At 51.1% G+C, this 17,906-nt stretch overlaps 1 protein-coding gene across 2 annotated transcripts; it reads left to right on the top strand.

Annotated features, from left to right (window-relative positions):
- Nucleotides 1-189: 189 nt before the first annotated feature.
- On the top strand, nt 190-17,339 carry stk36 (serine/threonine kinase 36 (fused homolog, Drosophila)). 2 transcript variants are annotated; one of them, XM_028983677.1, is made up of 20 exons: nt 190-593; nt 8,700-8,840; nt 9,056-9,133; nt 9,463-9,593; nt 9,676-9,925; nt 10,054-10,147; nt 10,260-10,417; nt 11,018-11,115; nt 11,206-11,347; nt 11,483-11,596; nt 11,694-11,861; nt 11,929-12,020; nt 12,486-12,549; nt 12,670-12,780; nt 12,861-12,938; nt 13,042-13,147; nt 13,241-13,367; nt 13,608-13,782; nt 14,597-15,622; nt 17,038-17,339. In XM_028983677.1, exons 1-20 carry the CDS (start codon nt 510-512, stop codon nt 17,134-17,136), a joined length of 3,336 nt encoding a protein of 1,111 aa, XP_028839510.1. In that variant the 5' UTR covers nt 190-509; the 3' UTR covers nt 17,137-17,339. The 2 variants fall into 2 exon arrangements, with proteins under 2 accessions (XP_028839510.1, XP_028839511.1); XM_028983678.1 differs by having other exon boundaries at nt 13,611-13,782.
- Nucleotides 17,340-17,906: the final 567 nt, after the last annotated feature.

Here is a 17,906-nt window from a genome sequence, read left to right on the forward strand (position 1 = left end):
TATTTAAACTACTTTTACACACAGACTTGTGAACGTTTGTTCTAAAATGTGCTTCAGTTTGAAAAAGTTTTGATTCACCGAGGCAGTTGCGCGTCGTTCTTGGGACGCTGAAGCGTTGCTATGTTGAGGACCCAAGTCAGCGTGTAGTTGTCCGCCACTTTGCCTGAAGTAAATAACTTTCCCGAAGTGACGCCGGTCGCGTTTAGCGCGACGCGTCGCATCCAACGTCGCCCGCAACGCAGCACTCGCAGCCCGAGTGTGGCGTTCGTCGTGTGAAAGCGCTCGGGGACGCGGCGCGGCCGCGCGGCTTTGAGCTCGGCGCTGCGAGGGCGGTCGCCCTTCGGGCCGCGCGGTTGCCGGGCGCCTCGTTTTGTTTTCGTCGCCCGTCAGTCACACCGGCGGCGTGGGTCTCCCGCCTCCACACTCACCGAACACCGGGCCGGTTCGAGTCGTTTTAGTGTGACTCGGGCGAAAAGTTCGGCGACGCCTGCCTGGTAGATTTGTGAGCCATGGACCAGTACCATGTGCTGGACATGATCGGAGAGGGCTCGTTCGGCCGCGTCTACAAAGGGCGAAAAAAGTACAGCGGGCAGGTAGGTTCGCCTCCCGGTACATGCAGCAAGCGCGGGTCTGGTGTACTGCGCACCGCCAGCCTGCTGGTTCTGCACCGCACACTCGAACTGAGGAGAAGCACACACGAGGCTAACAAGCGACGCAAACAACGCAGCGTGATCGATGCTCCGGGAGCTTTCCCTGCGACTGGGACAGTTTTTACTTTACTCATGTTTCTGATGATTGCGACAGTAGTGCACTAAGCAGAGACCGGTGATGGCGACAGTAGTTCATTAAGCAGAGACCGGTGATGGCGACAGTAGTTCATTAAGCAGAGACCGGTGATGGTGACAGTAGTGCACTACAGTAGTGCACTAAGCAGAGACCGGTGATGATGACAGTAGTGCACTAAGCAGAGACCGGTGATGGCGACAGTAGTGCACTAAGCAGAGACCGGTGATGGCGACAGTAGTGCACTAAGCAGAGACCGGTGATGGCGACAGTAGTGCACTACAGTAGTACACTAAGCAGAGACCGGTGATGGTGACAGTAGTACACTAAGCAGAGACCGGTGATGGTGACAGTAGTGCACTAAGCAGAGACCGGTGATGGTGACAGTAGTTCATTAAGCAGAGACCGGTGATGGCGACAGTAGTGCACTACAGTAGTACACTAAGCAGAGACCGGTGATGGTGACAGTAGTGCACTAAGCAGAGACCGGTGATGGTGACAGTAGTGCACTAAGCAGAGACCGGTGATGGTGACAGTAGTTCATTAAGCAGAGACCGGTGATGGCGACAGTAGTGCACTACAGTAGTACACTAAGCAGAGACCGGTGATGGCGACAGTAGTGCACTACAGTAGTACACTAAGCAGAGACCGGTGATAGTGACAGTAGTACACTAAGCAGAGACCGGTGATGGCGACAGTAGTGCACTACAGTAGTACACTAAGCAGAGACCGGTGATAGTGACAGTAGTACACTAAGCAGAGACCGGTGATGGCGACAGTAGTGCACTACAGTAGTACACTAAGCAGAGACCGGTGATAGTGACAGTAGTACACTAAGCAGAGACCGGTGATGGTGACAGTAGTGCACTAAGCAGAGACCGGTGATGGTGACAGTAGTGCACTAAGCAGAGACCGGTGATGGTGACAGTAGTGCACTAAGCAGAGACCGGTGATGGCGACAGTAGTTCATTAAGCAGAGACTGGTGATGGTGACAGTAGTGCACTAAGCAGAGACCGGTGATGGCGACAGTAGTTCATTAAGCAGAGACCGGTGATGGCGACAGTAGTGCACTAAGCAGAGACCGGTGATGGCGACAGTAGTGCACTACAGTAGTACACTAAGCAGAGACCGGTGATGGCGACAGTAGTGCACTAAGCAGAGACCGGTGATGGTGACAGTAGTGCACTAAGCAGAGACCGGTGATGGTGACAGTAGTGCACTAAGCAGAGACCGGTGATGGCGACAGTAGTGCACTACAGTAGTACACTAAGCAGAGACCGGTGATGGCGACAGTAGTGCACTACAGTAGTACACTAAGCAGAGACCGGTGATGGTGACAGTAGTACACTAAGCAGAGACCGGTGATGGTGACAGTAGTGCACTAAGCAGAGACCGGTGATGGTGACAGTAGTGCACTAAGCAGAGACCGGTGATGGTGACAGTAGTTCATTAAGCAGAGACCGGTGATGGCGACAGTAGTGCACTACAGTAGTACACTAAGCAGAGACCGGTGATGGTGACAGTAGTGCACTAAGCAGAGACCGGTGATGGTGACAGTAGTGCACTAAGCAGAGACCGGTGATGGTGACAGTAGTGCACTAAGCAGAGACCGGTGATGGCGACAGTAGTTCATTAAGCAGAGACCGGTGATGGCGACAGTAGTTCATTAAGCAGAGACCGGTGATGGCGACAGTAGTGCACTACAGTAGTACACTAAGCAGAGACCGGTGATGGCGACAGTAGTGCACTACAGTAGTACACTAAGCAGAGACCGGTGATGGTGACAGTAGTACACTAAGCAGAGACCGGTGATGGTGACAGTAGTGCACTAAGCAGAGACCGGTGATGGTGACAGTAGTTCATTAAGCAGAGACCGGTGAAGGTGACAGTAGTGCACTAAGCAGAGACCGGTGATGGCGACAGTAGTTCATTAAGCAGAGACCGGTGATGGCGACAGTAGTGCACTACAGTAGTACACTAAGCAGAGACCGGTGATAGTGACAGTAGTACACTAAGCAGAGACCGGTGATGGTGACAGTAGTGCACTAAGCAGAGACCGGTGATGGTGACAGTAGTGCACTAAGCAGAGACCGGTGATGGTGACAGTAGTGCACTAAGCAGAGACCGGTGATGGCGACAGTAGTTCATTAAGCAGAGACCGGTGATGGCGACAGTAGTGCACTAAGCAGAGACCGGTGATGGCGACAGTAGTGCACTACAGTAGTACACTAAGCAGAGACCGGTGATGGCGACAGTAGTTCATTAAGCAGAGACCGGTGATGGCGACAGTAGTTCATTAAGCAGAGACCGGTGATGGTGACAGTAGTGCACTACAGTAGTGCACTAAGCAGAGACCGGTGATGATGACAGTAGTGCACTAAGCAGAGACCGGTGATGGCGACAGTAGTGCACTAAGCAGAGACCGGTGATGGCAACAGTAGTGCACTAAGCAGAGACCGGTGATGGCGACAGTAGTGCACTACAGTAGTACACTAAGCAGAGACCGGTGATGGTGACAGTAGTACACTAAGCAGAGACCGGTGATGGTGACAGTAGTGCACTAAGCAGAGACCGGTGATGGTGACAGTAGTTCATTAAGCAGAGACCGGTGATGGCGACAGTAGTGCACTACAGTAGTACACTAAGCAGAGACCGGTGATGGTGACAGTAGTGCACTAAGCAGAGACCGGTGATGGTGACAGTAGTGCACTAAGCAGAGACCGGTGATGGTGACAGTAGTTCATTAAGCAGAGACCGGTGATGGCGACAGTAGTGCACTACAGTAGTACACTAAGCAGAGACCGGTGATGGCGACAGTAGTGCACTACAGTAGTACACTAAGCAGAGACCGGTGATAGTGACAGTAGTACACTAAGCAGAGACCGGTGATGGCGACAGTAGTGCACTACAGTAGTACACTAAGCAGAGACCGGTGATAGTGACAGTAGTACACTAAGCAGAGACCGGTGATGGCGACAGTAGTGCACTACAGTAGTACACTAAGCAGAGACCGGTGATAGTGACAGTAGTACACTAAGCAGAGACCGGTGATGGTGACAGTAGTGCACTAAGCAGAGACCGGTGATGGTGACAGTAGTGCACTAAGCAGAGACCGGTGATGGTGACAGTAGTGCACTAAGCAGAGACCGGTGATGGCGACAGTAGTTCATTAAGCAGAGACCGGTGATGGCGACAGTAGTGCACTAAGCAGAGACCGGTGATGGCGACAGTAGTGCACTACAGTAGTACACTAAGCAGAGACCGGTGATGGCGACAGTAGTGCACTAAGCAGAGACCGGTGATGGTGACAGTAGTGCACTAAGCAGAGACCGGTGATGGTGACAGTAGTGCACTAAGCAGAGACCGGTGATGGTGACAGTAGTGCACTAAGCAGAGACCGGTGATGGCGACAGTAGTGCACTACAGTAGTACACTAAGCAGAGACCGGTGATGGCGACAGTAGTGCACTACAGTAGTACACTAAGCAGAGACCGGTGATGGTGACAGTAGTACACTAAGCAGAGACCGGTGATGGTGACAGTAGTGCACTAAGCAGAGACCGGTGATGGTGACAGTAGTGCACTAAGCAGAGACCGGTGATGGTGACAGTAGTTCATTAAGCAGAGACCGGTGATGGCGACAGTAGTGCACTACAGTAGTACACTAAGCAGAGACCGGTGATGGTGACAGTAGTGCACTAAGCAGAGACCGGTGATGGTGACAGTAGTGCACTAAGAAGAGACCGGTGATGGCGACAGTAGTGCACTAAGCAGAGACCGGTGATGGTGACAGTAGTGCACTAAGCAGAGACCGGTGATGGTGACAGTAGTGCACTAAGCAGAGACCGGTGATGGCGACAGTAGTTCATTAAGCAGAGACCGGTGATGGCGACAGTAGTGCACTAAGCAGAGACCGGTGATGGTGACAGTAGTGCACTAAGCAGAGACCGGTGATGGTGACAGTAGTGCACTAAGCAGAGACCGGTGATGGCGACAGTAGTGCACTAAGCAGAGACCGGTGATGGTGACAGTAGTGCACTAAGCAGAGACCGGTGATGGTGACAGTAGTGCACTAAGCAGAGACCGGTGATGGCGACAGTAGTTCATTAAGCAGAGACCGGTGATGGCGACAGTAGTGCACTAAGCAGAGACCGGTGATGGCGACAGTAGTTCATTAAGCAGAGACCGGTGATGGCGACAGTAGTGCACTACAGTAGTACACTAAGCAGAGACCGGTGATAGTGACAGTAGTACACTAAGCAGAGACCGGTGATGGCGACAGTAGTGCACTACAGTAGTACACTAAGCAGAGACCGGTGATAGTGACAGTAGTACACTAAGCAGAGACCGGTGATGGCGACAGTAGTGCACTACAGTAGTACACTAAGCAGAGACCGGTGATAGTGACAGTAGTACACTAAGCAGAGACCGGTGATGGTGACAGTAGTGCACTAAGCAGAGACCGGTGATGGTGACAGTAGTGCACTAAGCAGAGACCGGTGATGGTGACAGTAGTGCACTAAGCAGAGACCGGTGATGGCGACAGTAGTTCATTAAGCAGAGACCGGTGATGGCGACAGTAGTGCACTAAGCAGAGACCGGTGATGGCGACAGTAGTGCACTACAGTAGTACACTAAGCAGAGACCGGTGATGGCGACAGTAGTGCACTAAGCAGAGACCGGTGATGGTGACAGTAGTGCACTAAGCAGAGACCGGTGATGGTGACAGTAGTGCACTAAGCAGAGACCGGTGATGGTGACAGTAGTGCACTAAGCAGAGACCGGTGATGGCGACAGTAGTGCACTACAGTAGTACACTAAGCAGAGACCGGTGATGGCGACAGTAGTGCACTACAGTAGTACACTAAGCAGAGACCGGTGATGGTGACAGTAGTACACTAAGCAGAGACCGGTGATGGTGACAGTAGTGCACTAAGCAGAGACCGGTGATGGTGACAGTAGTGCACTAAGCAGAGACCGGTGATGGTGACAGTAGTTAATTAAGCAGAGACCGGTGATGGCGACAGTAGTGCACTACAGTAGTACACTAAGCAGAGACCGGTGATGGTGACAGTAGTGCACTAAGCAGAGACCGGTGATGGTGACAGTAGTGCACTAAGCAGAGACCGGTGATGGCGACAGTAGTGCACTAAGCAGAGACCGGTGATGGCGACAGTAGTGCACTAAGCAGAGACCGGTGATGGTGACAGTAGTGCACTAAGCAGAGACCGGTGATGGCGACAGTAGTTCATTAAGCAGAGACCGGTGATGGCGACAGTAGTGCACTAAGCAGAGACCGGTGATGGCGACAGTAGTTCATTAAGCAGAGACCGGTGATGGCGACAGTAGTGCACTACAGTAGTACACTAAGCAGAGACCGGTGATGGCGACAGTAGTGCACTACAGTAGTACACTAAGCAGAGACCGGTGATGGTGACAGTAGTACACTAAGCAGAGACCGGTGATGGTGACAGTAGTGCACTAAGCAGAGACCGGTGATGGTGACAGTAGTTCATTAAGCAGAGACCGGTGATGGTGACAGTAGTGCACTAAGCAGAGACCGGTGATGGCGACAGTAGTTCATTAAGCAGAGACCGGTGATGGCGACAGTAGTGCACTACAGTAGTACACTAAGCAGAGACCGGTGATAGTGACAGTAGTACACTAAGCAGAGACCGGTGATGGTGACAGTAGTGCACTAAGCAGAGACCGGTGATGGTGACAGTAGTGCACTAAGCAGAGACCGGTGATGGTGACAGTAGTGCACTAAGCAGAGACCGGTGATGGCGACAGTAGTTCATTAAGCAGAGACCGGTGATGGCGACAGTAGTGCACTAAGCAGAGACCGGTGATGGCGACAGTAGTGCACTACAGTAGTACACTAAGCAGAGACCGGTGATGGCGACAGTAGTGCACTAAGCAGAGACCGGTGATGGTGACAGTAGTGCACTAAGCAGAGACCGGTGATGGTGACAGTAGTGCACTAAGCAGAGACCGGTGATAGCGACAGTAGTGCACTACAGTAGTACACTAAGCAGAGACCGGTGATGGCGACAGTAGTGCACTACAGTAGTACACTAAGCAGAGACCGGTGATGGTGACAGTAGTACACTAAGCAGAGACCGGTGATGGTGACAGTAGTGCACTAAGCAGAGACCGGTGATGGTGACAGTAGTGCACTAAGCAGAGACCGGTGATGGCGACAGTAGTGCACTACAGTAGTACACTAAGCAGAGACCGGTGATGGTGACAGTAGTGCACTAAGCAGAGACCGGTGATGGTGACAGTAGTGCACTAAGCAGAGACCGGTGATGGCGACAGTAGTGCACTAAGCAGAGACCGGTGATGGCGACAGTAGTGCACTAAGCAGAGACCGGTGATGGTGACAGTAGTGCACTAAGCAGAGACCGGTGATGGCGACAGTAGTTCATTAAGCAGAGACCGGTGATGGCGACAGTAGTGCACTAAGCAGAGACCGGTGATGGCGACAGTTGTTCATTAAGCAGAGACCGGTGATGGCGACAGTAGTGCACTACAGTAGTACACTAAGCAGAGACCGGTGATGGCGACAGTAGTGCACTACAGTAGTACACTAAGCAGAGACCGGTGATGGTGACAGTAGTACACTAAGCAGAGACCGGTGATGGTGACAGTAGTGCACTAAGCAGAGACCGGTGATGGTGACAGTAGTTCATTAAGCAGAGACCGGTGATGGTGACAGTAGTGCACTAAGCAGAGACCGGTGATGGCGACAGTAGTTCATTAAGCAGAGACCGGTGATGGCGACAGTAGTGCACTACAGTAGTACACTAAGCAGAGACCGGTGATGGCGACAGTAGTGCACTACAGTAGTACACTAAGCAGAGACCGGTGATGGTGACAGTAGTGCACTAAGCAGAGACCGGTGATGGTGACAGTAGTGCACTAAGCAGAGACCGGTGATGGTGACAGTAGTGCACTAAGCAGAGACCGGTGATGGTGACAGTAGTTCATTAAGCAGAGACCGGTGATGGCGACAGTAGTTCATTAAGCAGAGACCGGTGATGGCGACAGTAGTGCACTACAGTAGTACACTAAGCAGAGACCGGTGATGGCGACAGTAGTGCACTACAGTAGTACACTAAGCAGAGACCGGTGATGGTGACAGTAGTACACTACAGTAGTACACTAAGCAGAGACCGGTGATGGTGACAGTAGTGCACTAAGCAGAGACCGGTGATGGCGACAGTAGTGCACTACAGTAGTACACTAAGCAGAGACCGGTGATGGCGACAATAGTTCACTAAGCAGAGACCAGTGATGGCGACAATAGTACACTGAGCAGAGACCGGTGATGGCGACAGTAGTGCACTAAGCAGAGACCGGTGATGGCGACAGTAGTGCACTACAGTAGTACACTAAGCAGAGACCGGTGATGGCGACAGTAGTGCACTAAGCAGAGACCGGTGATGGCGACAGTAGTGCACTAAGCAGAGACCAGTGATGGCGACAATAGTTCACTAAGCAGAGACCGGTGAAGGCGGTGAAGTGAAGTGATTGTCACATGTGATGCACAGCACCCGTTGCACACAGTGAAATTTGTCCTCTGCATTTAACCCATCACCCTTGGTGAGCAGTGGGCAGCCATGACAGCAGTGTGTGGGGACGGTGCTTTGCTCAGTGGCCCCTCGTTGGGTCGGTGCAACCTTCTGATTACGGGACTGCTTCCTTAACCGCTAGGCCACCACTGCCCACGTATACTATAAGTTGAGTGGGTTCAATTTTTATTTTTTAATAACATAATAATCATCAAAACAAGGGTGTTACTAAATCACCCTGCACGGTAGTTGTGTATTTTCTACCATTTGGAGGCACTATGTTGTAGTATATTGGTGTGTTTTGCCTGTAGCTTGTTCGTGTGTTGGAATATTTTACAGGTGGTGGCGCTCAAATTCATCCAGAAAGTTGGACGCACAGAAAAGGAGCTGCGCAGCCTGAAAAGCGAGATTGACATCATGCGAAGACTCCAGCATCCCAACATTGTGCTGCTGCTGGACAGCTTTGAGACCCAAAGGGAGGTGAGTGGATGATGGGCAGTTGAAAAAAATGACTACAATTGGCCTCCGGACCCAGACCAATGCGATCTGCGTACGACAAGGCAAGAGAGCTAATAACGAACGAAAGAAATACAAATTAAATAAACAGCCAATATCTGAAATAAAATTTAAAACATGTCATAAAACACACATAATAAAATAAAAGTTTCGCATGCGTGAAATTGTATCATTTCCAGGTGGTGGCTGTGACGGAATATGCCGAGGGAGAACTTTTCCAGATTCTGCAAGATGACGGCAGCTTACCTGAGAGACAGGTATCCTCTCGTATTTCCGCACGCGAGAACTTTGCGCTCGTGCTGAATAAAGGGGGGTCTTGCCAGCAGTTGCACCAGCACATTTAAGCCTCAGCTCTAAATGACTTTAGTGTAAAATGAATACATAAGAACCTTTAAGCCATATTAGATTTAAACTTATGCCATTTATCCAAAGGAGATCATCCCATGCATTATTGGGCTTTGGGCTGCATAAATCAAATAATGCCCATTTCTAGGTTATCCTTCTTAAACTAAAACTCATCAGATTTGGAAGATGATCCAGAGAATCCTTGAACTTTAAATGTTAACGTTGTATGAATTTACTTTAGGTGCGTGAGATCGCCTGCCAGCTTGTGTCTGCCCTGTATTACCTGCACTCTCATCGGATCCTTCACCGCGACATGAAGCCGCAGAACGTCCTGCTGGGCAAGGGGGGCGTGGTCAAGCTGTGCGATTTTGGGTGAGCGTTGTTTTTTTACTCGTCGGGACGTTTAGCCGTAGCTGCATCGTTTTTCTGACGCCTGACCCCGTTTTTTTTCCAGTTTTGCCCGTGCGATGAGCGTGTCCACCCTTGTCCTGACGTCCATCAAAGGGACTCCGCTGTACATGTCCCCCGAGCTGGTGGAGGAGAAGCCCTACGACCACACTGCCGACCTCTGGTCTCTGGGCTGCATTCTGTACGAGCTCCACACGGGGGTGCCGCCGTTCTACACTAACTCCATGATCCAGCTCATCCAGCTGATCGTCAGGGACCCCATAAAGTGGCCGGACACCATGAGTCCAGACTGCACGGTACTGCAGTGCACTTCTCACAGCTTCTTCAGTATGATCCGATTATAAGTGAAAGAGCATTATTGTTATTATTAATAAATAATAACGATATTGTAATAATAATAATATGTTTTATGTTTTCGCGACAGAGCTTCCTGAAAGGTTTATTGACTAAAGACCCACAGAAAAGGCTGTCTTGGCCCGACCTCCTCCAGCACCCATTCGTTGCAGATGGAGTTGTCGGTGAGACCTGCTGTGTTGGCTTTAAAAATAACAACCGATTTGTTACTCTTAATGAAGTAACACATTGAATGTAACTTGATTGTTCGCTTAATTTCGGTGTTGATCTGTGTAGTTCTGCCTGACGAGAAGTCCATCAGCCCGCTAGCGGTCAGCCATGGCCCAGACGTCCAGGCCCACAAGGCTGCAGCGAGGACGGCCCCAGGCTCTGGGCAGAGCAGGCTGCCCCGACGGGTCATCGGGCAGGGCAACCAGGCCAGGAGGGCCGGACAGGTCACTTCTTATTTGTTTTTATCTCAGTTAGAGGGATGGCTGCTGGGTGGCCTTGATGGTGATCTTTTTCTTTAGACTTGTACAGGGTGTGCCATTTATATGGATACACCTTAATAAAATGGGAATGGTTGATGACATTGAACACATTTTGTGAATAACTCATGAAAGAATAAAGTTACGTTAATACCAAGCACACCATTGTTTTTCTTGTGAAATTACCAATAAATTTGATGTGTCACATGACCCTCTTCCTATTGAAAAAACAAAAGTTGAGCGTCCAAGATGAGCGACTTCAAAATGGCCACTATGGTCACCACCCATCTTGAAAAGTTTGCCCCCTCACATATACTACTGCGCCACAAACAGGACGTTAATGTCACCAACCATTCCCATTTTATTAAGGTGTATCCATATAAATGGCCCACCCTGTACGTTTAAAATATAACATTTTCTTTATTAGACAACATTCAGTATACGTACTTTGTATGTATTCCAAAAGTTTTATGAATAATTTTAAATATACTGTAACAGAACACGTCCTTCTCTGTATTTTTTCTGACTGTAGAGTAATCGTAAGTATTTGTTTTTTCCATCCTGCAGGATGAGACCGATCGGGCACGGTCAAAGACAGCCCCGCCTGGGCAGGTCCCCGACAAGGAAGCCTCCCCGACCTCTTCCTGCGTGCCACGGCCCACGAGGTGAGTGTTTTTCGTGTATGTATTGTACAAAAATGCTTCTGGGCTCAGCCAATCACATCAGTTGCACGTGACCCTGCATGCAATCCCCAGGGTGCAGTCTGCTCCTAACAAAGGCCAGATTAGCAGGGACTACGAGCGCGAGTTTCCCTCCGTAGAGGTGGGCCCTCGTCAGCTGCTGAGGTTCCCAGGGCGTACGACGGCCAACCTGGGCTCTGTCGGGATGAACAGTGAGGTGAGTCGAGTCCCATCACGTTCAGGTAAACCCAGCAGGGCGTACCCAGCGTTGGACCTTCCCAAAGCACGATTATCTTATTCTTATTCCCTTATTCTGATGGGGAATTGTCAATAGATACACGTTTTTATGCAGGAATCTGACAGTGAGGAGGAAGTGCAGAAGTCGAATTGCGTGACTGGCCGAGGAAATGAGTTGGTGGAACCGTTGTGCCTCTTAAAAACGAAACTGCTCACGTCCAAATTTCAGGTGCACAAAGCTTTAAACACAGTTTGTGTCACAATAATTCAAATAACTCATAACACTTCATTTCTTTCATTTCCCGCCTTCTTTTGATGCCCGTAAGGGGTTGGATGGAGCGTGTATCTCCCTTGTTCAGCAGTGCCAGCAGGTCCTTAATGGCCTGAAATTATCTGTGCCTCTGGGAACCGCCAGAATCAACGAGGATGTAGACCTGCCCGATCTCCTGCTCGACTTGGTGGGAGTGGCTCTGAGCAGCCCGCCGGTGGTACAGGTTAGCCGTTTGGAGAGATTGTGATTACAGGTGGAGAAGATGAAGTTGACGTTGCGAATCTCCGCAGAAGCCGCAGATGGAGACGCTGCTAGGCGATGCCATGTTCGTCCTGCTGCTGTGTTGGCAGAGTCACCACAACTGGGAGGTCGGAGGGAAGAGGTAATGGGATCTATTTCCGCTATAATTTACATTTACGGCATTTACCAGACGCCCTTATCCAGGGCATCTTGTTCAGATACACACTGGTATCTGAACATATGGATAATGTGCCGGACCTGACCAATAGACGTAACCTCAGATCATAATTCTGCCTCTATAGGCTTGTAAAATCGTCATAATTCACTATGGTCTCATTGCATAATACTATTAAAATACTAGTGCTGTTCACTGTTGAACAGAGCATAAACAGTAGGAACCAGAAGACCCAGGTTCAAACCCCACTTACTACCATTGTGTCCCTGAGCAAGACACTTAACCCTGAGTGTCTCCAGGGGGGGACTGTCCCTGTAACTACTGATTGTAAGTCGCTCTGGATAAGGGCGTCTGGTAAATGCTGTAAATGTAAACCAGACATATGGAGGATGAGCCACAACCTGTCTCTGTCTTCGTTATTGTCTTTACCAGCCTCGAAAACCACGCCAGGCGCTTTGTTGGACTTCTGCTCCGCTCGGACCCAAACCCTTTAGCAGTGAGTGGTGCAGCCACCCCGCCAAACACGCAGTCTTCAGTACCGACTCGGCCTGTGGTGATCTGTTGCATGTACAAGCGTCCTGTCTCCTGTCTGTCTCGCTCTCCGTCTCCCTGACAGCCCCTGGCAGCTGCAGTTCTGACCCTCTTTACGCATCGCGGCGTTCCCGTCCAAGTCGGCACCGACGCGCTGGCAGCCACGTTAGAGGGGTTTCTGACCGATTCCGGGGAGGTGAGTGTCTGCCCTCCTTTTATTTGGCGGAATAACAATGGGGTCATAAATGTTTAACGCGAAGGTGCATTTGTACACAGTCTCACCACCACCCGCTACCCTCAAACTGGGGCTCCGCCGACGGCCTGATTTCCCTGCTGCGTTACACGCTGACTGAGGTCGGGTGCGGTTTACACGCTTTATGGGTTTTGTACAAGCTGAATTATGGATGAGCGTAGTGTTGGTCACATTTGAATCTGACCGTCTGGGCATGTCTTGCAGAGTGACAGCAGTTCCCTTTCCTGGCTGTTTGACTCTGGACTTTGGCGCCGCCTGTGGGTGGAAGTGGGGAGCTCGCTGACGAAACCTGACTTCCTGTCTGTCAATGGTAGATATGGTGTTTTTTTTTTTTTTTTTTTTTTACCCGTTGGCATGCAGCAGCGGTGACGTTGGACGTTGCTGTCCCCGTGTCTCACGTTAGGGCGGTTCGTGCTGCTGTCGCTCGCCCTCGTCGTGTTCGGCAGGGAGCCGCTCGCCTGCGTTCCCCTGCTGTCTGACAGCGATGGCCAGTGTGTGCGCGTCCTCGCTCAGCTGCTGACAGCTGACTGGTCAGTGTGTTGCTCTTCTCAGCCAATCATGGGACAGAACGAATAATACGTGATGTGTGTGTAAAATGTGTTTATCACTATACATGCAAGGACCAAGATCATAAAGAACCTACCTGGTTCTAGAATGTATACAAAACAGTAGGTTCAGAATGTATAGTGTGTGTGTGTGTGTGTGTGTGTGTGTGTGTTCGTCACCTGTTCCAGACTAACTGCACAAGTGCTTCCTCCCTCGTCTCCCAGCAGCGACGGGATGATTGACAGCAGCCTTTTCTGGGGCGACGCAGCCTCGAACAGCCTATCGGTGATGAGTTGCCACCTGCTCAGTTTCCCCTTCACCCTGCAGTTGCCCCCGGCGACCACAGCTCCCATTTTCACCTCCTACCACAGCGCAGGGGTCATAAAGGCTCTTTTGCAGGTACTGCAGTAGTGAAATCACGGTCATGTTGTGTTATGTAGACTGTTTTGTTCTAGATCAGTGGTTCTCAACCGGTGGGGCGCGAGTAGGCTACAGGATGGGAGGAAAATTTCTTTTTTTGCAAATTTGCGATCTTTGTTTGGATTCGTCGGATCTACTTTCGCTGCTAAAATAGACCGAAACAGTCAATATTTCATCAAAAATGTAAGCGACTAATAATAATAATATTAACTCACTTGCTGAACTGTCATACGAGATCAGTGTCACATTTTCAACAAAAGCCCTCACAGGCGCTCAGTCTCTATCTATGCAAGGTGGTGTTTGGGATGGGGGGGGGGGGGGTGTTGGTGGCACTGGGGCCACCACTGCCACCACTGGGTTAAGGAAGGGCCCCATAATCAGAATCCCGATCCGCCAAGGTGCTACTGAGGTGCCACTGAGCAAAGCACCGTCCCCACACACTGCTCTCCGGGCGCCTGTCATGGCTGCCCACTGCTCACCAACGGTGATGGTTAAATGCAGAGGACACATTTCACTGTGTGCACCGTGTGCTGTGCTGCTGTGTATCACATGTGACAATCACTTCACTTTATTATTATTAACTGCAATGAACCAGCTTTGGGGGGGTCAGCTTGCAAAAGGTTGAGATCCCCTGTTCTAGATGATACATGTCCCACACACCCCTACCCATAACGTTGTAAATGGGGTCACCATAGTGTCCATATTCCCCACCATTTAGACTGTGCTGCTGTCGGGCGTGTCAACCGGTAATTATCAAGTGGCATAATTCTGATTCGTTTTTCTCTGGCCGCAGGTGGTCCAGTCCCTGTCCGTGTCCATGCTGGAGCTCCCCCTCCTGCTGCTGTCCCACCTGCTGCTCTGTGACCCCGAGCGCTCGGTTTCCCGCTTCATCTCGGCCGCCTGGACCTCGGGTTTCTTCTCACACCAGACGGCGGAGGACGGCGCCGAGTGCCACGCTCCTGACGGGCGAAGGAGCCGGTCCAGAGGCAGCGGAGACGCTCTAAAAGTCACACTGGACCTTCTTGTGGACAGCCTGGATGACCTGAGGGACAGTCTGGAGGATCACAGTGGCCACTTGGACAAGCTCGTGGCCAGCTTGGAGCAAAGCGAGCTCCTTAGACCGAATCCAGTGAAGCTCTGGAGGACAACAGAAAGCCACCCCAGGGCCTCAGAGGTCAGAGGTCATGCCTTGGAGCATGGGGTCAGGACAGTGAACAGTTTGCTGTCTCTGTTCCTGAAAAGTTCCTCCCTCTCAGGCTGCGCCGTCCAGCTGCTCGCACTCTTGTCTCAGACGGCGCGATGTTCCTCGCAGCCCTCTCTCGCCCTGGTCCCCCTGGACCCCGCCCTGCTGCGCCTGTCCCTCCACCACTCCGAGGACGGGCTCCGAGCGGCGTCCTGCCGCCTGCTGGGGACCCTCCGGCCCCGGGTGGAGGTGGAGGGAGAAGAGGCGTTCCTGCAGGACCTGGTGGGCCGCCTGGCAGATCCGGCTCCGTCCGTGAGGAGGAGCGCCAGTCGGGCGGCGGCCAGCTGGCTGGCGCTGATATCGCGCGGCGGCGTAGCGGGCGTGTGGGCCGGGCCCGCCCGGGGAGCGGCGTCCCCGCTGGCGTCTTCGCTCCGAGACCCAGACGCTCTGATCCGGGAACGCTGCTGCAACGCCCTGGGGAGCGTCGCCGGCCTCGCCGGCGGAGACGCCGCCCTGCTGGAGGCGGACGCGCCGCGCCTGCTGCAGCACGTGGCCCGCGCCGACTCCCAGCATGCAGTGCGGCAGGCCGCCGCGGGCGCGCTACGCGCGTTCGGGCGGCACGAGACGCTGCGGCAGGTGAGACGCCGCGGCAGAAGCGTGACTGTCTCTCTCGCCTGCTCATCTGCCAGAAGCGGAGCTCGTCCCGGGTCACGTATTGTCTGACAAGTTCTCCGGCGCTTCCACCACACCGCCGACCCGATCAGCGTCACACTTTCCCTTCCGTTCCTGCGTCACGGTTCTTTCCTCAAAATATCTATCATCTCCAAAAAAGAAAAAAAAAACGTGACTTCCCCAAATGTACATATTTATTACACATTTATTACACTTTCATTACACATTCATTACACATTCATTACTTCTGATCAATCAAAAAGTTTTTTTTTTTGGTTATATTTCAAAACCGAGGGCCTTTTTCCCCTGATACTTATGGTTTTGTGGTACATTAAATCCATCTCAAGTGATCAGACTGAAGCCCGGAGTTGTTTTAATGGCTAATTAAAGAGTGCGCAACACCATGCAACCACTGCGCTCACCTTCCCCAGAAAAGTCGAGTTTCCTCTCCCTGTAACGGACGAGAAAGCGAACGCCGCCCGGTCGCCGTCACAGATGGGCCCGTAATTACGCTGCTTTAATCCGAGGTGACAGATTGTCCCGAAGAGCCGGGTAATAAACCAGCTCGACCCGCCTGGTCCCCCGATACCCCGATACAGGGCCTGAAAAATCATCCTGCCGCTCTTCCTTTACGGGCTGCGCTGTGGTTCTTATTTGATCTTATTTTTTTTAAAGCCTTAACGCACGGTTCAAAGCGGACTCCTCCGGCAGTAAATCGATTAAAGAGAGTAAAAAAAGGCGCTTCAACGGCTCGAGAGGCCTGTGTGGATATCAGCTAATAGATATTAAAATGCTGGAACTGAAAAAGTAAAAGCTGGAAATGGTCTAAGCGCGTTGGGGGCCACCCTGTTTATAGGCCCAACTTGCGTGACTCCGCGAGAGAAATAAATTCCTGCTTCCTTCCCTCCCCGGCAGCTGTCCTGTTTTGTGGACGTTGTCCCGCTTCGCGTGGGACGTGCAGATTAAGGCGAAACGCACGCACGCACAGCGAGGTCTAAAACCGGACGAGCCCTGGCCGCAGTGTTTGGGCTGAAGTGCCCCGCCAGATTGGGAGTAATGGGGCTTACAGAACTGTTTTGAAGGAGCGCGGCTCTCACACGCCAGCTGTCTGCCAGACATTAGAGGAAAATCTTCCCCAGCACGCAGTCAATAAAAGGCCCGAGGCCTTTCTTGGAATAAAAAAAATAGCTGTTTTTTTTCTCCCCCCTCCCTCTACATAATGTGTTTGTAAAGCTCCGTTTCGTACGTGACTCGGCCCGACATCGTTCTGTTTTCCTTTGATGTTGGTGTCGAGGCAGTGTGTGTGTGTGTGTGTGTAATTTTGCCAGCGGTGACGTTGAAGATGGTTATACACAGTTATGTCTCTCCCCCCTGACCAGGTTCTGAACAGGCTGCAGTGTGACGGGCGGCCCGGACCGGGGGGCGTCGACCCTCCTGCCGCTCCTCGCCACCCGAAGAGAGGTGACCCCCTGAATTGATAGGTGTGTGTGTGTGGGGGGGTGCCGTCCTGTTTACCGAGGAACCAACATTTCATCCAACGGGTCTAGGTGCTGGACCTGATGAGCCCAATTCCGTTTAAAAACGGGAGCTGCGTGACCCGCGCCTTGTCCCGCCAAATCCATCCAAATTCCCGTGGACACGGAATATTAAAATGAGAGCAAATAAAAAAAGACTCCTTTTTTAACGTTTCTTGCCTTTATTCGTTTCTGGTTGTTTTTTTCTGTCCGTATATGTATATTTTTATGCTTTATTTCGGCCGGGTTTGAAGGGTTTTCGTCCTTCGCGTCCGCTGAATTATTATCTTTTTTTGTTTGAGTCTAATTTTATTTCTCCTATTACAGAGTAAAAGATGGTCTTGTTCAGGCCAGAAACGACATTTTAAAGCGACAATCTGGTTTAATTCCGTTTTTTTTGCAGCTGCTGTTTTAATAGAATTGTGCGCATTTAATTCATACAGTCGCCCGCGTAATTCCAAATCTGTAACTTTATTCTGACAGCGAACAAACGAACGATCATGTTTATTCTTATTTTTTAAAAAATTGATCTGGATTTTTAATCGGTTTATAGATCGCAGCGCTCCTCGTCCGAAAAACCCGTTTCGGTCCCGGCAAAAGAAAATATTTTCAGCTGATCGTGACTTTATTATAATTACTATTATTTTATTATATATATTTTAACAATCATGCTGGAGCTGAAAATGTCACACACGCACGCAGCAGCAGCAGCAGCAGGTAGTAAATATTCAGTA

The sequence above is a fragment of the Denticeps clupeoides genome, chromosome 6 (genome assembly GCF_900700375.1).
Source record: "Denticeps clupeoides chromosome 6, fDenClu1.1, whole genome shotgun sequence".
Classification (NCBI taxonomy): Eukaryota; Metazoa; Chordata; class Actinopteri; order Clupeiformes; family Denticipitidae; genus Denticeps; species Denticeps clupeoides.

Bases quoted from the DNA above. Each gene is read 5' to 3' on its own strand.
- stk36 (XM_028983677.1), top strand. From the start codon at position 510: ATGGACCAGTACCATGTGCTGGACATGATCGGAGAGGGCTCGTTCGGC. The intron at 12,550-12,669 runs GTGAGTGGTGCA...TCTCCCTGACAG, and splicing joins CGGACCCAAACCCTTTAGCA to CCCCTGGCAGCTGCAGTTCT. The intron at 13,783-14,596 runs GTACTGCAGTAG...CTCTGGCCGCAG, and splicing joins TCATAAAGGCTCTTTTGCAG to GTGGTCCAGTCCCTGTCCGT.